Below are 19,759 nucleotides of genomic sequence, written 5' to 3' on the forward strand. Positions count from 1 at the left end.
ACTTAGTGCAGGTACTCGGGGTAATGGAACACATTCATGTGCTGACGTTGACTGAGGACAAATGTAACCATAAGGGGAATGTACATCTGTCAACCATCGTCAGCTGAAGAGTTGTGTGAGTGGAATGTACACCAATGAAAAGAAGGTAGAAATGCTACTCATCTGTGGGGAATGTAAGTTAGCAGAACAGTAATTGCAATACTGTTTTCTTATGTACGGGTTCATTTAGTACAGTATTTTAGTCCTTTTAAATGCTGTTGTTTAGGGTAAGAATACAGTAAAGGCTGTCCTTCCTACAAACTGCATCAACATAATGTATCTTTTATTGTTGTTGTTGAAGGTAGGCAAGATACTGCACAATAAACTTGGTTTCGGTGCGGGCAGTGGTGGGTTACACCTAAGCTGTTTTAGCTTCCCTGTTAAAATCAATCAAGGTAGGCAAAATTCTACGCAGGCAGAAAAACTGTACAGAGATTGATATTCTGACAAGAACCCCTTTCCTGACGGATTTTTCATGTCGTGTTGTGACGCTTCAGGAAACAGGAAGTTTCAACCCACGACAACGCAATCGTCATAACAGCTGCATAGGCAAAGCTGCTGAAGTTACTGTTCTCTCTTCTGTTGCTATGAATCCACATTTGAGCACACAACAACTTAAACGTGAGATTGTCATTCCTAAAAACAGTGTATATCGTATTCTTACACGTCACCATGTACAACTACATCGAGAATTGCATGGGTATAATTTCTAGAATTGTGTACAGTTCTGTCAGTGGCAAATCCTCACCAACCGGAACTTCTTCTCCAATGTTCTGTTTACTGATGAATGTTCCTTCCCAGACAATGGACAGGTAAATACAAGGAACATGCATTATTGGTCCAGTGACAACCCACGATGGCTTAGACAGCATCAGTGTAGAGTTAACGTCTGGTGTGGGATGCTTAGTACTACAATTATTGGCCCTTATTTCATCAATGGTACTTTAAATGGCACAGCATATGCCAACTTCCTCATATGAATTCTTCCTCGTCTTCTGGAAGAAGTGCCACTAAGAAGCAGAATACTTATGTGGTATCAACATGATGGATGTCCAGCACATAACGCCTTGCATGCACATCATGTTCTGAACCAAAGCTATCCTGCCAGATGGATTGGTCAAGGAGGAACAGTTACTTGGCCAGTTAGGTCTCCTGATAAATCCTCTGGACTTTTTTCTTTGGGGATGCATTAAAGACATTGTCTATCGCGATAGTCCAACAACTCCAGAGGACATGCAGGAACGTATTGTGCTTGCTTGTAATTCTCTTCAGCTGGCTACACTGGAAACGGTAAATAATTCTTTCATTCAATGAGTGCACCAGTGTGTCGGTGTCCAGGTACACCACTTTGAGCACCTCTGAATGTTCTATTCCTGGGCAGTGGTACAGGAGAGTCGAAGTTCAATTTTGCATCATGTGTTTTTTTTTTTTTTTTTTTTTTTTTTTTTTTTTAAAGTCATATCACTGTTCATATCTTTGTAAAAAACAAAGCTACAATGAAGGCAATCATGCTGATTGATGTCCCCCTGATGGCTAAAGAACATTTGCTTGAAAAATTTTTTATCTGGCCAAACAGTTATTTAGGATGGTCAAGATAAGTGGGACACCCTCTTTACTCCTTCTTTTCTAATTGACTGCATCCTTTTCCCTTCCTTTGTGTGTGTGTGTGTGTGTGTGTGTGTGTGTGTGTGTGTGTGTGTGTGTGTGTGTGTACGTGTGTTTCGCAGATTCCATGTAGGATGAACTTTTTCAATATTTATAACATATGTTTTATAATCCAGAGAGAGGTATTTCTCATTTTTGTGGATGAGTTCATCAGTAACAGATATTTTTGAGCCATTATGTAAATGGTACGTGCATAAATTTCTTCACTTAGCACCGTTGGTTCACGAGAAATTGAAGTTGAAGGTTCCAGTGCAATCAAACTGTTGTCAGTCGCCAATCCTATGTGCTGAGCCTGCATGTCTCAATAGTAACATTGATTTTTCGCTGTATAATGAGTCTTGTGTAATTTCATCTCCAACTTCTGATACACTCATGGTTTCTTTATTAACAGACATATTCAGTTCAGCAGTCTTTAACAATATAAACAGCAATATTCCAGAAGGAACTGGCACATATAATCAAGTTTATACAATACAACCAGTTAAAATGTGAAGTATGGCAATGTATGTGCCCTCTAAGTACTACTATTTGAATAGTTTCTGTAGCATCTTGGATATCCTGAAACATCTGCCTATCAACAACAGATCAAGAGTAACCTCTTCAATGGAATAAACAGATTTTTTAAAAAAGTTCTAATGTGACAACTTGCACCTCTTCACATACTATAATAGTTAAAAAATTACTTTTTAATGACATTGATATTTACCTCCCCCTCTAAAAAGTGGATTTACTATTAACTATTTTAAAATATGATATTAATTTGAACTCATTTCATTAGGTCTAACAAACAGTTGCATCATAAATGATTTCATTTATGATGATTCTGATTTCTCATTTTATTTGAAAATCTTTCTGATTATAATTAAAGAAAAAAATGGCAGAAGGTAGGATTGATCATGGACCAGCAGATTAAAACATTAAATGTGCTGCTAATGAGCTATTTCTACATAAGGTCCAACATTCACTAGACTAGTACATAAATTGCAGGTAAAACTTTGAAACCTTTTTTCTGGGAATTGGCTAGCCAGTGCATTTTACTACTGCTACAAGATAATGCCCATCAGGTAAACTAAAAGCCAGCCAAGCCTCATTCCAATCTAAAATTCCCATGTTGTATCCTCTCCTTGTTAGTTCAGAAAATGCTAAATCAGAATCAATAGTATGAGGTTCAGTGTTGATATAAATTAGTACAAGACATATTTCACAATGACACTCAATCAGCTATCAATACAATTATTGTCCTTCAATGCTTTACAGATACTAAAAGGACCCTAATGTTAGTTGTTGATCTTTGTCGGTGAAAGGCAAGTTTCTGTCACATTCCTTGGAGTTGTGGCATATCATATATTGGTCAGACTATCAGGACTATGGACGGCCGGTGTTGCTTTACAACAGCCAAGCAACTCTGGCACTGGTCATCCAGTATAATATAATAACAGAGATTTTGGCATTAACTTACAGCTGTTGGGATAGTGTTATTAAGTAAACAGTTGAACTTAAATTAGCAAGTAACAGTATATAAATAGAGATGGAGGCTTTTTATAAAAATTCTGCAGAGCATCCTGCTCTCTCTCCATTGTCAAAAACTAGAGGGACACAGTTAATTAATTAATTATTAATATTAGCTTCTGGTGTTGGGCATCTTGGTTTTGTGGTGATTTTACTATTTAGTTTGCATGTATGTCATTTCCAAAATTGCTCTGCAAACTGAGGTTTTAAATTCCCTTGCACAGTGCATTCATGCTGTATTTGTGTCATGAAAATGACAAGAGTGTGCACCTTTCGAAATATCAGCAGTTGTCGATGATGTCACCCTGCTGCATTGCCATAAGTGATTTAAACAAGACTAGAGGAGTTCAGAGAGTAGAGTATGTAAGAGAAGGAAAAAGGGAGGAGGAATGGAGTGGAGGAAAGGCGGAGAGGGTGTAGGTGAATGGGGATACAGGAAAGAAAGAGAGAATGGGAGAGGGGTTGAAAAAGGGGGTGAGGTGGAGGGAGAGAGGAAGACTGTTGTGCATGACAATTTATGATCAAACTTATCTTCTTACAAGCATGCCTGCTACTTCCTGATCTTTTAAAAACTATTCTGACCTTCCTTCTAATTTCATACATAGTTTTCTGTATAGTACCTACCACTTATTTCCATTATCACAGTTCCACCATAAATTTTCACCATCTCATTTTCAACCTTTTCTTAACTATTTTTTCAGATATTCCTTTTGTCTCCCACACAATCAGTGATGAATCCCCACTCTTTCTATCTCTCCCAGTTTGAAAACTCTCCTTTGCCCAATCCAAACTCCAGTCACACATCCTCTTTCTGAAATGTTGTCTGGCATGTGGTATCCCGCTTAATGGGCTCACCATTAAAACTGGCATCTCAGGCAAGATCTCGCTGCAAGAACCTTCATATTTTCCAGTTACATCATACAATCCAAGCTCAAACTACGCTTGACGTCTTCTGTTTCTTTCGCAAACTCCTTTTACTCTGTGACCACAACTTCCTTCATGCCCGCCAACAGTTGAAACTGCATTCCCAGCACCATCTGAGGTAGCTGTCCTAGCTCCTCCTATCCTGTGACCACATAGGACTACCTACAGCCAAGAAAGAGCTTACAACTTTGATTCCCCCCCCCCCCTTTTGCCCCTCTGTCAACCCATCATATTTCCTCGCTCATGCCTTGCTGACTTATTTCGCCTGCCACAACTCTGAAAACTTCCTCCTCCCTTCGTGAAACATACTGTTAAATTAAATGTAGATGGTAACTCTATAGACTGCGTAACAAGTGCAATACTCTGAAGAATGAGTATTTTTTCTTACTTGAAGTGATGTGAACACACAAAGATAGTGGAAAACAAAATTTGCTCATCATGTTTGCCTTTAGAGTATCCACCCAACTAGACATATGTGTAAGGATGCCACTTCCAGGATTCTGGCAGGTGCGCTGGCCCCAGATTGAATCCACCTTGCAGATTAATGGGGAGGATCAATGTACCGAACAGCCCAGGTGTGATTTTGGGGCAGTTTCCCACATCCGACTAGGTGAATACCAGACTGGTACCTAAGGACCACCTCATTTATGTGATTCACAATAATTTAGAAAACATTTGCATTGTTCTATGTGGTTAACAGTACATGTGGACAGTTTGGGTCCACATATTCTGTCCTGAGGGGGTAGTGGGGTGGCAAAGGACACATGGCCACCTCTTGAATTAACCATGTCACATCCGTAAATTCCCGTGTTGACTCCAAATAGGCGCAGGACAAAGGCACAAGAAAAAGAAGAAGGTGTTACCCCTTGAGTCCTGTCATCGTCATGTAAAAGTGATGGTCTTCTAGCTACAAACTACTCATATGTAATTTCTTAGCTATGGAATTCTTTTCTGGGGAACAAATGCACAGAATATGAACACAATTTTCAGACAACAGAAAAGCACCATAAGAATAATAACAAAAAATCATAATTGAGTTCATTCTAAAGATCTATTCAAATCACTTGAGTACATAAACTGTACCATGTTAGTACATTTACCAATCAGTTGTATGAATCAAAAATAATTTTAATAATAGCTGGCCTAGGTGGCCGAGCGGTTCTAGGCACTACAGTCTGGAACCGCGCAACCGCTACGGTCGCAGGTTCGAATCCTGTCTCGGGCATGGATGTGTGTGATGTCCTTAGGTTAGTTAGGTTTAAGTGGTTCTAAGTTATAGGGGACTGATGACCTCTGATGTTAAGTCCCATAGTGCTCAGAGCCATTTCAACCAATTTTTTTCAATAATTACTGCACAAACAACTTTGTACATGACGAAGGAACAGGACCTAGACTGAACTTACATTTACCAAGAAATAATAAACCTAAAACTGAAAACAGCATTTTCTGTGAAGGAATAAAACTATACACTAAATTGTGCAAGAAGATTAAAGCAAACTTGTGTAAATTATTAAGCACTATGTTCTATACATTGAAGGATTATTTAGATAGCACAAAGTAGGAGTGTGGTAAAAACTGTAAGACAGATAACAATAATACAATATCTGTCATTGCACATACCATTTTCACACTGTGCTTTTCCTTCTTTTTTTCTTTTGTGGAAAAAGTAACTCACAAAGCTATTCAATATAAAATACAAATATCTTACTCTTTTTCTGAGCTCAGCTTCTGACTTGTTATAGAGAGATACTGACTCAGTGTTTCAGGTCTACAAATGGGAAGTTGCTGCATGCAAAATGAAAACCAAATATCACTGCTATGGTCCTGATGTCACCTGATAGTGTGTGTAGTGTTACAGTACGAAACAATGTGTGTATAATGTGTTTAATGCGTGCTGTGATGGGAGAGAGAAGTCGGTGAACAGGGTGGCACTATCCCTTTACATTATTAAATAACTTCTTTGCAAAACAGTATTGTACGCTAGGGATGAACCAGATGAGGTAGCATTGCTTTGAACAGACTATTCTTGTATTCAGAAGAGTGGAGGCTCCAGTCTTCATCCAGCCATCCTCATTTAGGTTTTCTGTGGTTTCCCTTAATTACTTTAGGCATATGACAAAATGATTCCTACTATAAGTCCATGGCCAACTACCTGTCCCATCCTTGTCAAACGAGACCTATAAGTAGATAAATGCCTGTCCACTATCCTTGTAAAAGTGACGTATGAATCAATAAAACTTTTACTGGTACTACTTTTCCAGCTATTGCTTCATCATTGGCTAGTCTTTCTTCTTCTTGTACCTTTGTTATGTAATGCCCTTATACATTGTGTGTACTTTTTTGCGTAAGTATCATATAAGTTTCTGAAACATGCAGTTACATCTTCTAAGGTCATCCCTTGTTGTCCCAGATGACATAGGAATACTATGTATGTGTCTTCTACATTTTCCATTTTCCCATACACAAGTAAATTTTTGTAATTGCAGAAAGAACAGTATGAAGCCTCTAGTGTTCTGCTTTGCTGTGTTGAATGTAATTGTCACAATGGACACTGTGGTGTATGCAAATATCACAAGAGGCAGTATTGTATCTATGTCTCTCTGTTTGACATCAGCATACATCAGGAGTAGGTCTTCAAATGTCTTATTAAAGCTTTCTGTAAGACCATTCATCTGTAAGACCATTCACACCAGGCGCGTGGCTTCTCATTGCTCAGAGACTTAAGTATTGCGATACCACGCAACGTGAAATTTTCTAAGTTGTTTCACTTCCTAGCTGCGTAAAGACGAACTGTCCACTTTGCATCTCAATCCGAACTGCCCCTTTGGTGACTCGACCAACACTGTCTCTGTCCATCCCCGGCCATGTTTCCCGCGTGCCGAATATCCTCCCTCAACTGACTACGGCAGTTCCCTTTCCTGAAGCCGTCCATCTGATAGGCTACAGCTTATTCTACATTATTTTACATTTTAACATATTTAAATAATCAAAGCTTGACATCTTTCACATTCTAAATAAAGTAACAATAATATCCATTACATAATAAACGTTAAATTATTTTTGAAATCTTTGAATGCCATGGCCAGTAGCCTTATACCAGTGTGCTTTCTGATAAATAAATAAAGAACAAAAGTAATTATTATGCACTAAACTTTACAACAAATATTCTATTACCTAATGATTCAATAAGGTGTCATGCTGTTATCGTTAAATGTGTTTTGTGTGGAGGAAATGATAGACTGATGCTCAAATGTAAATACTGGTAATTTAAATTTACTATGTCTTTTAAACAAAGTTACAGAGTTGATATTTACAATGTTTGTCATTTTAAGGATGTGCTTCTATATGAAATGTCGATTGTTAAGATCGACCAAAGCATTCAGATTTTAGCATTCAAGTCTTTGTTACAAAACTTGTTAACTTCACTTAAACAGTAAATCCTAGATATGATCAATATTCAAGTTTATTGGGTTCACCATGAAAATTTATGGGGGATGGCAGATTAAAATTACTGTGGCTTGATTCCCTGCATTATTACAGAATTAAATAGTTTTCATAAATGTTTCCCTCTATGGTAGATCTTAGGTCCGCCATATTTAACACTGCTATGTCTCCTTGGCCACAAATGGCTCGTACTGGGTTTCCGTATAATGTAGGTTCTCTTCTGTCTCACTTGCACACTACAACACTTAGGCCTCAATAGACAACAGACGCCTGTGAGTTTCCCCATCTCGTGGTGAATCTGCGCCCTTCGTGGCACGCGGTCCTGGACAACAGGGTTTGTTTCACAGTTCCTGTAGACTAACTCTTTTGGCCATATATTTGAATGAGAGCGCAATGCTCTTTAATTCACAAAATTCTTTGAAAGGTTGATTCCAATTCGGTGGAATGGCCCTACTGCAGATGAGATTGGTACCGTATGAACCGGAGGTAACTGGCTCATGCTTCTGCCATAGGCATTCCTTACAGTGGCTCTTGTAGTCTCTAACAGACTGTTAGAGACCTAGCCAGTGGTTCCTGTGCCTGATTCTGTGAAGTCCAAATGTTGGAGTGTCGTTGAAATACTTCAGGATAGCTGGCCATAGTTGAGCTGGGATGATGAGCAACCATATCCACCTTATTGGATCATAGTTCCTCTTATACAAAGTTCCAGTTCCTTTGTTTGATTCCTTATTCTTCAAGGCTTCTATGGCTTTCAGCAGTGCTTGATCTTCTCTCTGTCCAACAATGCTGTCATTTAATGCAGTGATGACTGAATTTTCATCCATGCTGCTGTGTTCTGCTGCATGATTTCTTGAAAGGTATTCAACATCCTTGTTTTTGTTTCTGTTTTTGTATACCATTGTGACGTCATACCCCTGAAGCCTCAGTGCCCATCTCGCCAGTTGATCCACTAAATCTGTCTGGCTAGTCATCCAGAATAGAGAATGGTGATCTGTCACAACTGTGCATGGTTTGCCAAATAAATGTGACTGTATATTGTTGATGGCACAAACAACTGCAAGGCACCCTTTCTCAGTTGTAGAGTAATTCTTCTAGGACTTGGAAAGTGCTCTGGAAGCGTAATCTACACCAATTCCAAAACCATTAGAAACATGGCATTCTTGTCATACAATGCTAAGACTGGAGAAGATGTTAGCAAAGAAATATCTTTCTTGCATCTTGTTCCAGGAAAATTTGGTGGCTCCTGGCAGTAGTTCTTGCGAAGTCCAAGCCTGAGTGTAGGTGTCCTTTATGAATCACCAGCAGTATGAGCACATTTTAAGAAAACTTCTCACATCAGGAATGTGTTGAGGAGTTGGAAAATCTGTGATAGCTTTTATTTTTTCTGGAGTGGGACAGATTCCATCACCATACACTGGGTGCCCAAAGATTTTCATTTCTTGGGTGACAAAGAGGTACTGTTTTGTATTGAGGCAGAGATCTGCAATTTGAGTGCACAGTTATCAGATAGCATAGATGTTATTGTATTTGAAAAAAAGTGACAGTATCATAAAGATGGCAAAGACACATCATCCATTTAATGTGTTGAAGCATGTTGTCCATCAAATATTCGAGGATGGCTGGAGCATTATGTACTCCAAACGTGAAACTTGTAGGGACCATCAGGAGCTAATGAAGGCAGTCTTTTCCCTATCAGCCTCATCAACCTCGATTTGCCAGTAACCGACTGCATGTCCATAGTAGAGAAATACTTTAGTCCATTCAAGTAGTCCAGGCTGTCACCAGAGCTTGGCAATGGTTTGATTTCTTTCTTCATGATTTTGTTCAGTTGTCAGTACTTGATGTGGAAATGCCATGTGCCATCCTTCTTCATAAGAACCACTGGAGAGGACTGGGGACACTCTGAAGGACCAGTGGTGTTACATTGCAGCATCTTCTCCACTTCCTCCCAGATTATCTATTGCTCAGTGAGGGGCACTCCATATGAGAGCTGGCTAATTGTTGGATGATCTCCAATGTTGATGTTGTGCTTTATTATGTTTTTTTTTATATTCTGTCTTTCCTCACTCTGGATTTGAAGGTATCTGAAAATTGATCCAGAATGGCTGTTACTTGCCAACGGTCAGGCCAGATACTATTGGCAAATTGATGCAAAATGGCTGTTACTTGCCAACAGTCAGACTAGATCCTATTGGCAGTTTGATAGTGGCTTCCTCCCTTGTGTGTTGTCTGTAGTGACAGCACAGCATAGTTCTTCATCAGCGACACTAAGCTGCTCTTCCTGGTTCACTTGCCCCTATGCACATACCTCTAGGTACGATTTGTGGCTGCCTGTGATATTAATGATCCAAAGTCCTCCATAACCCACGAACTTATGAGTGTTGCTGGCATGTAGATTTCTATTGTAAGCCTTAGTAGCCTTTTGCAATAGACTAAAGATTCACAATGTAATGGTGCTTGCTGAATGATGACTGAAACTCTTCTTGTTGATAGCAGGATAACGTTTTCAGTGGCAAACAACCACCCAAAGCAATCTTAGTTCTGTGTGCTTGTTGGAATAGCATCATCAATCTGGGACTGTTTTTTCTTACACAGACTATGATTGCTAGTGGTCCCTGCAAGACGTCTCACCCAAGAATGACATCATGACTTTATTTTGTTAAAATGACACATTCAGATGGCTGTGTTCTGTTATTGATTGTTATTCCTGCAATACTTGTCAGCTGGATATATTTCCCATTTGTGACCTTCAGCACCATCTTACATATTTCGGATTATAATCTTCTTTAGCTGGCAGTGATAAATATTTGATATTGTAGAAGAAGAAACCCCTGATTTGACTAGTGCCAAAACTAGTTGACTGTTGGTGATGAAGTTGATGAGATTTGCTGTCATCCTGTATCAGGATTTTCATCTGTGGCAGCAATACCTCCATAGATGCTCACTTTGCTTAGTTGTCCTTGATTCGGCAGCTAGGTGAATGGTTGGTAACTCCGTACAGTGAAGGGTAACATGTATAGTGTGTTGGGGAGTAACCTCATTGAGGGTATGGTGAAGAGCTTCAGCCAACACATCAGCTATAATCCTGTGCAGATTACCCGTGTGAGTAGGACTGTCGTTGTGGTTGAGATGATGTGACATGAGTAGGATTGTTGTAGTGGTTGATCGCTTGTGGTGTAATAGTTGTCAAACAATTGTCTCCTTTTTCGGCAGTAGTGCACAACAGACACAGTGTTCACAGTGAAAACAGCCTGATGTGTTGCCCTCCAAATGTCTGTTTTTCTGCAGGGTGTTACACTTGGTGGAGGAATAGGTTGTACCTGTGTTGGTCAAATGCTGGGTTGTAGTTTCACAGCAGTGACATAGCCTCAAGTTGGTCGAGTCTGTTCTTCTTGGCCTTTAGGATTGGTGGTGGATATTAGTCCTAAAACGTGATACACCTCTTCCTCAAATTCTCCATTACATCCTGATGTATCGGGTTCATATAAAAGGTTGCTATCTCTTGTATCATTGGTTCAACATTTATGGTGCTGTACACTGTTATATCTCTTCTCTTGCTATCTGGCATAAGAGAGAGGTGAGCTCACGGTCATTTCCCACCATTTTTTTTCCTTTCGTGCACTGCACCATTTGATGACTTCTGCTATTGTGACTTCCTTTACCAGAACAACTTGGTACATATCCTCTTTGACTCCTTTCATTTAAGAGTGATATTTTGTCAGCTTGTGTTAGGATTTACAATGTGGCATAGGGCCAAAGCATAAAGACTATGTTGTTCCCCCATAACAAGGTGACCTTTTCTTCATTTGTTCTCCCACTAAGTGGACTTGCTGCTGATTGCACCAGACATTTTCATCAGTTCAGCCTGGAATTAGTCCCAGCTGTTGAACTTCTCTTTGTGTGTTTGTTCTCTAACCATTGCTAAACTGTGCCTTCCAAGTGAAAGTACCTTACATACCTGAGAAACAAATCATGTCATCCCACCTGTTGTTTTTGGCCACTCGAGCAAATCCTTTCAGCCATTTCGTAGGATCTTGACTAGCATCTTTAGAGGGCACTGATGGATGTCCAATGGGCAGCAGATTTACTGCTGGCTTGTAATCCTTTGGTATTCTGAACAGAGTTAAATACCATGAGAATGATTTTTTGCTTGTATGCTGGTGCTTGTTTGTTTAGATAATGCATTTACATTGCCTAATTTCATTAATGGTGTTGCAGATGTTTTGAAGTACCCGGCACCGCCACCAAACAGTGTCACATCATAACCAGGCTCAGGTCCAAATACAAAAGCTCAGTCATCAGAGAAATACAACCCTTAATGCTGAAAGCACATTATTAACATACTATCAAATGAGAACTGATTTCATGGATAGAGAGTGAAGTTATTTAAACAAATATCAGTAATTGCGGAAAGCTAGTATTTATGCAGTTAACAAATATTCCAGATATAAAAACATTATAAACATAAGATATTCCCAGAACCTTTTAGAAATGATAAACAGAAAGTAACAAATAATTGTAGAGGTTTTGAACTGGTGACTCGCAACAAACCATGTGGCAAGCTATCAACTGCACCACACTGATGGCACCAGAGACTGTGGAAATATTATTGACATTGCTCTTATGAATTTCTCTGTTTGGTGAAGTTCTGAATTTCACCAAATACATATGATTCTTAGTCTCTGAAGCCGTAGTGGTTTGTGCATTAAAAAAAAAAAAAGTCCAGATTGGAATCTCATGTTGGGTAACCTTTTTCATATTATTCATTTGCTGTAACTAGTTGTTACCATTCATGCACTGCTTACAGCTAAATGTAAATAGTTTATATCCATAACGGTAGCATCTTTTGTATTGCTTGAGTGCAAAATGATAAACACGTAATTACGGGGAACGTATTGTTTTTGCGGTGACATTCTGAAATGTATGTTTCATGAATTTACTGCTGTGTCATATTTGGATCTAAACTCAAATTTTTTACCCATAATAATAATAATAATAATAAAACTGTAAAACCACTGTCTATCTGTTTGCACACACAGATCTCCAAAACTACGGTACAAATGTTCATGGGGTTTTCACAGGTAACTTAGCATAGCTTGGGGCAAGAAAGAAAATCAGAAAAAAAGTAATCCTCTGCTCATCTTTGTAGTTCAGATCTTTAATCATCACTGTGTAGCACGCCGGAGAACCAATATGTGCCACTTTTAGTTTCATAGTACACCAAGAAACTAATATAGGTTGCTGTTAGTTTTGTTTTAATATATATATCTCAGTGACCGATGTATTTATGGATGTTTACACCACAGACAGAATTAAGCACTGTAATCTTATCTTTACAAATATAACTTAACATCCAATTTACTTGGGTAGGATATACGGATTTACTGATTGCACTTTATGTACTAAAAATTTAATGACATCACTTTTTTTTATAACTTTTATTTATAATCTTTGCTAGGAAGAACTGTGATTATTAAGTTTGCTTTATGAATTGGGTGCGTACTCATTACATTCTGATTTCATTTTGTTTGTGAACAAGGCCAGACGCTGTACATTGCGGACTTAGACCTTAGTGTTTTATTGGTCCTTTTAATTCTTGCAGTTGAGGATGTTAATTCCCACATGCTCTTACATTATCATAATTGTATATTTCCTGCCATGTATAGTTCATGAAACAATATTAATGGAGAAGGTTTAAAGTTGGACACGTCATGCCGCTATTGCTTGGTCTCCCAACACTGCCATCCTAACAATAACTGTACTGTGTATAGCATTATATGAATGTGTGGTGTCTGTTTTGTTGGACATGTCTGAAAGGGCCATGAATCCACCACCTTCAGGCTACTTGCAGGTAGGTGATACTCGGTAGAAGTGTGGGCCAGCTGGGAGGTGTGTCAAGATAGTCTGCACAATTGTGGTAAACACTGTGTCTGGACGGCAACTGCCTAGTAATCAAAAGACCCTGGAATTGAGTCCTTGTCCGGCACACATTTTCTTTCATCCCTGCTGATTCTGCATCCCCTCCACCTTCATTTACATAGTATGTAGTTGTATTGTCATTGACCTAAACTTCAGTACTAGTGTGAATGGGCAACAATAAACAAGAACTTTGATAGTGATAGTGCCTCTTCCAGATAATATATCAGACATTTTCAGAAAGATTTTCTAACAGTTAAATTTATATTTAATGTTACCAAATTTCTCTATTTCATAAATGATTTTCTTTCTGTTGATGGTCTGCTTTTTATACCCTTCCTACTTTAGCCATTGTCAGTTATTTTGCTTCCCAAATAACAAAACTCATGTTCTACTATTAGTGTGTCATTTACTAATTTAATTCCCCCAGTATCACTCAGTTTAATTCCACTACATTCTATTATTCTTCCTTTAAATTTGCTGATGTTCATCTTGTAATCTGTTTTCAAGGCTCTATTCATCCCATTCAGTTGCTGTTCCAAATACGTTAATATGATATCAGCCCCCAAAGTACTCAGTTCTTCTCCTTGTACTTTTAATTTCCTTTCCAAATTTCACCTTGATTTCATTTACAGCTTGCTCAGTATCCTGACTGAACAAGATTGGGGAAAGACTACCATCGAGTTTCATTCTCTTCTCAACTACTGCTTCCCTTTTACGACATTTGACTCTTGTAACTACAGTAGCAAATATCAGATAATCGGAAAATAGCCTTGAAACAGACCAAAATCGATTATTAGAATAAAGAATAAGTTCAGATAAATAAGCGTACAATAAAGATTCTTAAATACCTATTAATTATGTTAATCTGGGTTCTTGAGGTGACTAATAGTTATTATCTTTACTTTTTCCCTTTTCTTGTAATGTTATATTTTGTGGCAAGATATCAAGCAATTCCTAAATTTAGATAATGTGTATATACGAGGGTTGCACCAAAAGTAAGATTCCCAATGAGCTACAGCCTCGAGGGAAGGTACTAGGCTAAATCCAACAACTGTGCCATGCGCAATGGTTCCCCCACTCTAAGAGCCCATCCGTCCGTGATTTGCTACATTGCTCAGTGTTGGCTTGGCAGCTGTCAGAGATGGAAGTGTTGATTGCTGCTCCCACCAAGTGCGATGTTCGAGCAGTACTTCAGTTTCTCCACGCAAGAAAGTTACTGCCTGGCAATTGACTAAGGTTTATGGTGAAGAGTGCATGTCCGTTCAGCATGTCCACAAATGGTGCAGGACTTTTGCTGAGGGTCACACAGAAATTCACGATGAAGAATGGAATGGAAGACTGCCAATTTCAAATGCAATTGTCCAGAAGATCAACAGTGAGCAGCTCAAAGATCAGAGGGTCACTGTCCATGAACTTGTTGAATGCATTCCTGAAGCTTCCCATGGCACAATTGAAAGAAGTTTAACAGAAACGTTGTGTTATCATAAGGTGTGTGCTCACGGGGTCCCCCGGATGCTGGCTGACAGACACAAGGAGCAACGCCTTGACTGTTCTCGCAAGTTTCTTCAACAATGTGAGGAGGGAGGCAACAAGGAGAAGTTGTTGGACTTAATCGTCACAGGAGATGAAACGTGGGTGTTTCATTACACCCCAAAACAAAACAAAAATCTTGTCAGTGGCGTCACTCCGATTCACTGCCACCAAAGGAATTCAAATAAACACAGTCGGAAGGAAAGGTTATAGTGACTGTTTTGGGATCAGAAAGGGGTACTCCTCATCAATTTCATGCAACCTCGGATGACAATAAACTCAGACAGATATTGTGAAACATTGACCAAACTCAGGTGAGCAGTTCAGAATCGCCATTGAGGATGACTGGTGGAGGGAGTAGTGCTTCTTCACGACAACACTCGGACCCGTGTCGCTCGTCAAACACAGCAGCTTTTGAAGAAATTTGGGTGGACTGTTATCCATGTTCCCTGTATAGCCCAGACTTAGCCCCCCCCCCCCCCCCCCCAGTGATTCAGTGATTATCACCTCTTCCCCAAGCTAATGGAATATTTAGGTGGCAAATGCTTCAAGAGCAATGATGAAGTCCAATCAGAGGTCACACGCTTTCTCAATGGGTTGGTGAGAGACTTCAGCTTAGGAATACAAAAGCTGCAGCACCGTCTTCAAAAGTGTGTCAAAAAAAAATGGAGACTATGCTGAAAAATAGACAAAAGTGTAAGCTTTTCAATTATGTATAAACGAATAACAATAAACAATGTCTCCTATTTGTATAAAATATGGTAACCTTACTTTTGGTACAACCCTCATAGCTTCATAATTTAGTAGTGTTATTTTATCTACATCTACATCTACATTCCACTAACCGCTGTGAGGTGCATGGCAGAGGTTGCATCCCACTGTATCAGTTACTAGGGCTTTTCCGTGTTCCGTTCATGTGTGTAATGCAGAAAGAATAATTGTTCAAAATACCTCTGTGCATGCTGCATTGAATCTAATCTTGTCCTCACGATCCCTTTGGGAGCCATATATGGGGGTTTAGTATACACCAAGAGTAATTTAAAGCCAGTTCTTGAAACTTTGTTGCTAGACTATCTTCTGATAGTTTACATATATCTTCAGGAGCCTGCTGGTTCAGTTCTTTCAATAGGGCTCTGATACATTCCCATGGGACAAACAAACCTGTGACTACTCATGCTGCCTTGATCATTCATGCTGGCCTTCTATGTATTATCCCCTTCTAGTCCTATTTGGTACATGTCCCACAGACTTTAACTAACCTAGGGTGTGTCACACAGGTGATTTGTAAGCAATCTCCTTGATAGACTGATTGTATTTCACTTTTATTCTACCAATAAACCCAAGTCTGCTAACTGTTTTGTCTACAACTGAGCCTAAGTGATCATTCCATTTCATGTCACTACTAAGCGTTACACCCAGGTATTTGTATGAATTGACAGATAGGATACTATGGAAAATCCAGGTTGGAATGTAACGATATTATGAAAAGAATGGTTGCTTCTCACCATATAGTGGAGATGCTGAGTGACAGATAGGCATGACAAAAAGAATGTCACAAAATAAGCTTTCAGCCAACAAGGCCTTTGTCAAAATGACTGTTGTCTATTTTTGACAAAGACCTTGTTGGCCAAAAGCTCATTTTGTGACAGTTGTTTTGTTGTGCGTATTGCAACTCAGCATCTCCCCTATATGGTGAGTAGAATGCTTGCTACTCACCATATAGTGGAGATGCTGAGTGACATACATACCTTATTTACCATTTATAACAGCTGTGTCAGAATTGCTCTTTGAAATGCATAACAGTGCAGAATAACCTAATCATGTGACAAAACTATCAGGTGCGATCAAAAAGTTTCCATTTGAGAGCATTGCTGCAGTGTATATGGAACATAGCATGACTCCGGCGTGAGTATATAAACACCGACAGGTATTCAAGGGCTTAGTGTAACATTTGTGTGTTTACAACAAGCATGCAGTAAATGTGGAAACATGAACTATGGTGAGATTATTACCAAAGTGTCCACACAGAAGCAGTGCACTGTTGTTCTTTTCATGGCTGCCGAAGAGCATACTTTGGTAGACATCCATCAGAGAATGAAGGATGTGTATGGAGCAGCACGTTGTGAGAAATGGTGCACCAAGCATTGCTGCAGCATCATAATATACATCGCCATATCACAGATGTCTTAATGCAACAGTTACACCAACTCAAGTGGGAGACATTCGAACATCCCTCCTGTAGTTGTGATCTCTCCCCATGCAAGCATCATGCCTTTGGTCCCTTAAAAAGGGCCTTGATGTGTCAACGATTCCTGCCAGATGAGGTTGTGCAGCAGTCTTCACACAGCAGGAGCCGGTTTTTTACCAATGGATATCTTCAACCCAGTGTGTCAATGAGATGATTGCCTCAGCCTTCACAATGATTTTGCATGATTGCCATATTGGTTCTGGACTGTTTGGCCTTTTAGAAACTTTTTGATCACCCCTTATACATATAGTGTGCTACATTTTGCTGCAACTTGAAAACAAATATTAAATTTTATTCAAATAATGGTCTAATTGTGTATATGTAAAGGTTCAAACTTAAATCCTATTTCTGTGTGTTCCAAAATGTGCAGTCATCTCAGTTTGTTAATTTATTAATTCAGTAACCAATTTTTCATTGTTTTGTGTAGTAACCATCTTTTTTGAGTACTCATAGTCATAGAAAAATGATTAAAATATGTTGGCGGATCTTTAAAGAAATAATGGAATTCCACAGGTATTATTGGGTAGATGACTCCCAACTCAAGGTGCGTGCTGTCAATGCAGAATTCCAGTATGGTTATGAATACCTTGGCAACAGCGGACGGCTGGTAATTACACCCCTGACAGATCGTTGTTACCTCACACTGACTGGCGCTTTGCATCTCAAATTTGGTGGCGCACCTGCAGGACCTGCAGGCACTGGCAAAACAGAAACAACAAAGGTAACTTGCTGGAAATTCTGAACTCTCACTTTTCCTTACATATTAACTGTGTGTTTCAGTAATATATATTTGTCAGTACTGTAAACTAATTTACTTTAGGCATGCTAGAAGTTTTTGTTTGTGGAACCAAGCATTCCTAGTGAAATTATGTATTTTAACTATTTGTTTTCAGGACTTGGCCAAAGCATTTGCTATACAGTGTGTTGTGTTCAACTGTTCGGATCAGCTTGACTATATGGCTATGGGGAAGTTCTTCAAAGGACTTGCAAGGTAACACATTTCAAAATTGGTAGACTGGCAATCCATCACCCTATAACCCAATCATTTAATCATACATGCAGACTGAAATATATCTGGAAATTCTTGATTTTAACAGTTCAGGAGCTTGGGCTTGCTTTGATGAATTCAACAGGATTGACATTGAAGTGTTATCAGTTATTGCTCAGCAGATAACTACAATACAAAAGGCACAGCAATCACGACAAGACAGGTAATAAATAAATTGAGAATTAGAAGAAATTCCAATTAGTACATTTAGGGAACAGTTATTGAGATATTGAAAAATTACCTCTTTAAATGTGAAATCGTAGCTCTTCATATTTGGAACATGTGGCTTTAATTTGAATGACTTCAGTAGTTATGCTTCAAATGCATTTATTACCTCAGAAGTCGCTTATTACTTTACTTTGATGTGTATATGCTCTCTTTATCATGCTGCACGTAAAGGCTGAAGTTAAAATTTATGTTACATAATTCACTGAGTACCTTGTTTTGCCAAATTTTTCAAAACATAAAGACATGAGAAAATTAGTTCATGCATGCGGAGTTTATTTAAGAATGTTCTACATTTCTCTATATATTTCTGAAACTACTGATAATGTTCTACAGATTTCTTTTTAATCTGATTTGCAACATACTCACTGATTTGCAGATCTGTGATAATCCTCAGGCACCTGTATTACTAAATAGGTGGAAGAGATTCAGTATTAACCCTTCAACTTTCTCTTTTCGTATTACAGATAGAAGATCATAATGGCAATTGCACTTTCTAGAACTTGCAGGGTTTTGGGCAGACTTCTTAGTAGTCTGATACCAGAGTACTGGGGTTCTTTTTCTAGCATTGCCAGTCGGTGGGGTATGCTCCGTACTTCATTCTTCTTTCTTGTATTGTGGGTGTGTACACTAGCATTTGTAATCCAGTCCTCACTACCTTTTGTGATGTACACTATTGTTTTGTATATATACAACGATGAAAAAGTTAAGATACCTAAATTCTTGAAACAGTTCCTGCATGTTTCAGAGGTCTTTCTTCTTAAAATGGTCCTAATTGCTTTTTTTTGTAATGTGAACACTCGTTTTGTCTCTTGTTTGTTTGAGTTTCCCCACACCGTCACTCCATACTGTAAGTATGGTTCGAAAAGTCCATGATACACTGTACACAGAAGGTTCTTGTCTGAATACTGTGATAGCTGCATCATTAAGAATATGACAGAGCTCAGTTTCTTACAGACATTGTTAATATGTTTTTTCCATTTCAGTTCATTAGCCACAAGAATACCTAAGAATCTAGCAGATTCTACTTCTTCCAGCCTTGTTCCATCAACCTCTAAATCCATGTCTACAGCCTTGTCCTTGTTTTTAAACACTGCATACATAGTCTTTTTTAGATTTATAACCAGTTCATTTTCCAACAGCCATTGAACTGTGACACTTGCAGATATGTATACTCTTCTCTAAAGCTGTTCCATATTTTGGTCACT

At 38.8% G+C, this 19,759-nt stretch overlaps 1 protein-coding gene across 1 annotated transcript in view; it reads left to right on the forward strand.

The window, feature by feature from the left end:
* Positions 1 to 19,759, forward strand: part of LOC126195465 (dynein axonemal heavy chain 1-like) — a 963,710-nt gene that overhangs the window by 276,977 nt on the left and 666,974 nt on the right. Inside the window, exons 24-26 of the mRNA XM_049934091.1 lie at positions 17,792 to 17,999; positions 18,172 to 18,269; positions 18,376 to 18,489. Coding sequence (XP_049790048.1) covers positions 17,792 to 17,999; positions 18,172 to 18,269; positions 18,376 to 18,489 — 420 coding nt within the window. The remainder of the gene's footprint in view (positions 1 to 17,791; positions 18,000 to 18,171; positions 18,270 to 18,375; positions 18,490 to 19,759) is intronic.

The sequence above is a fragment of the Schistocerca nitens genome, chromosome 7 (assembly GCF_023898315.1).
Source record: "Schistocerca nitens isolate TAMUIC-IGC-003100 chromosome 7, iqSchNite1.1, whole genome shotgun sequence".
In the NCBI taxonomy this organism is placed as follows: domain Eukaryota; kingdom Metazoa; phylum Arthropoda; class Insecta; order Orthoptera; family Acrididae; genus Schistocerca; species Schistocerca nitens.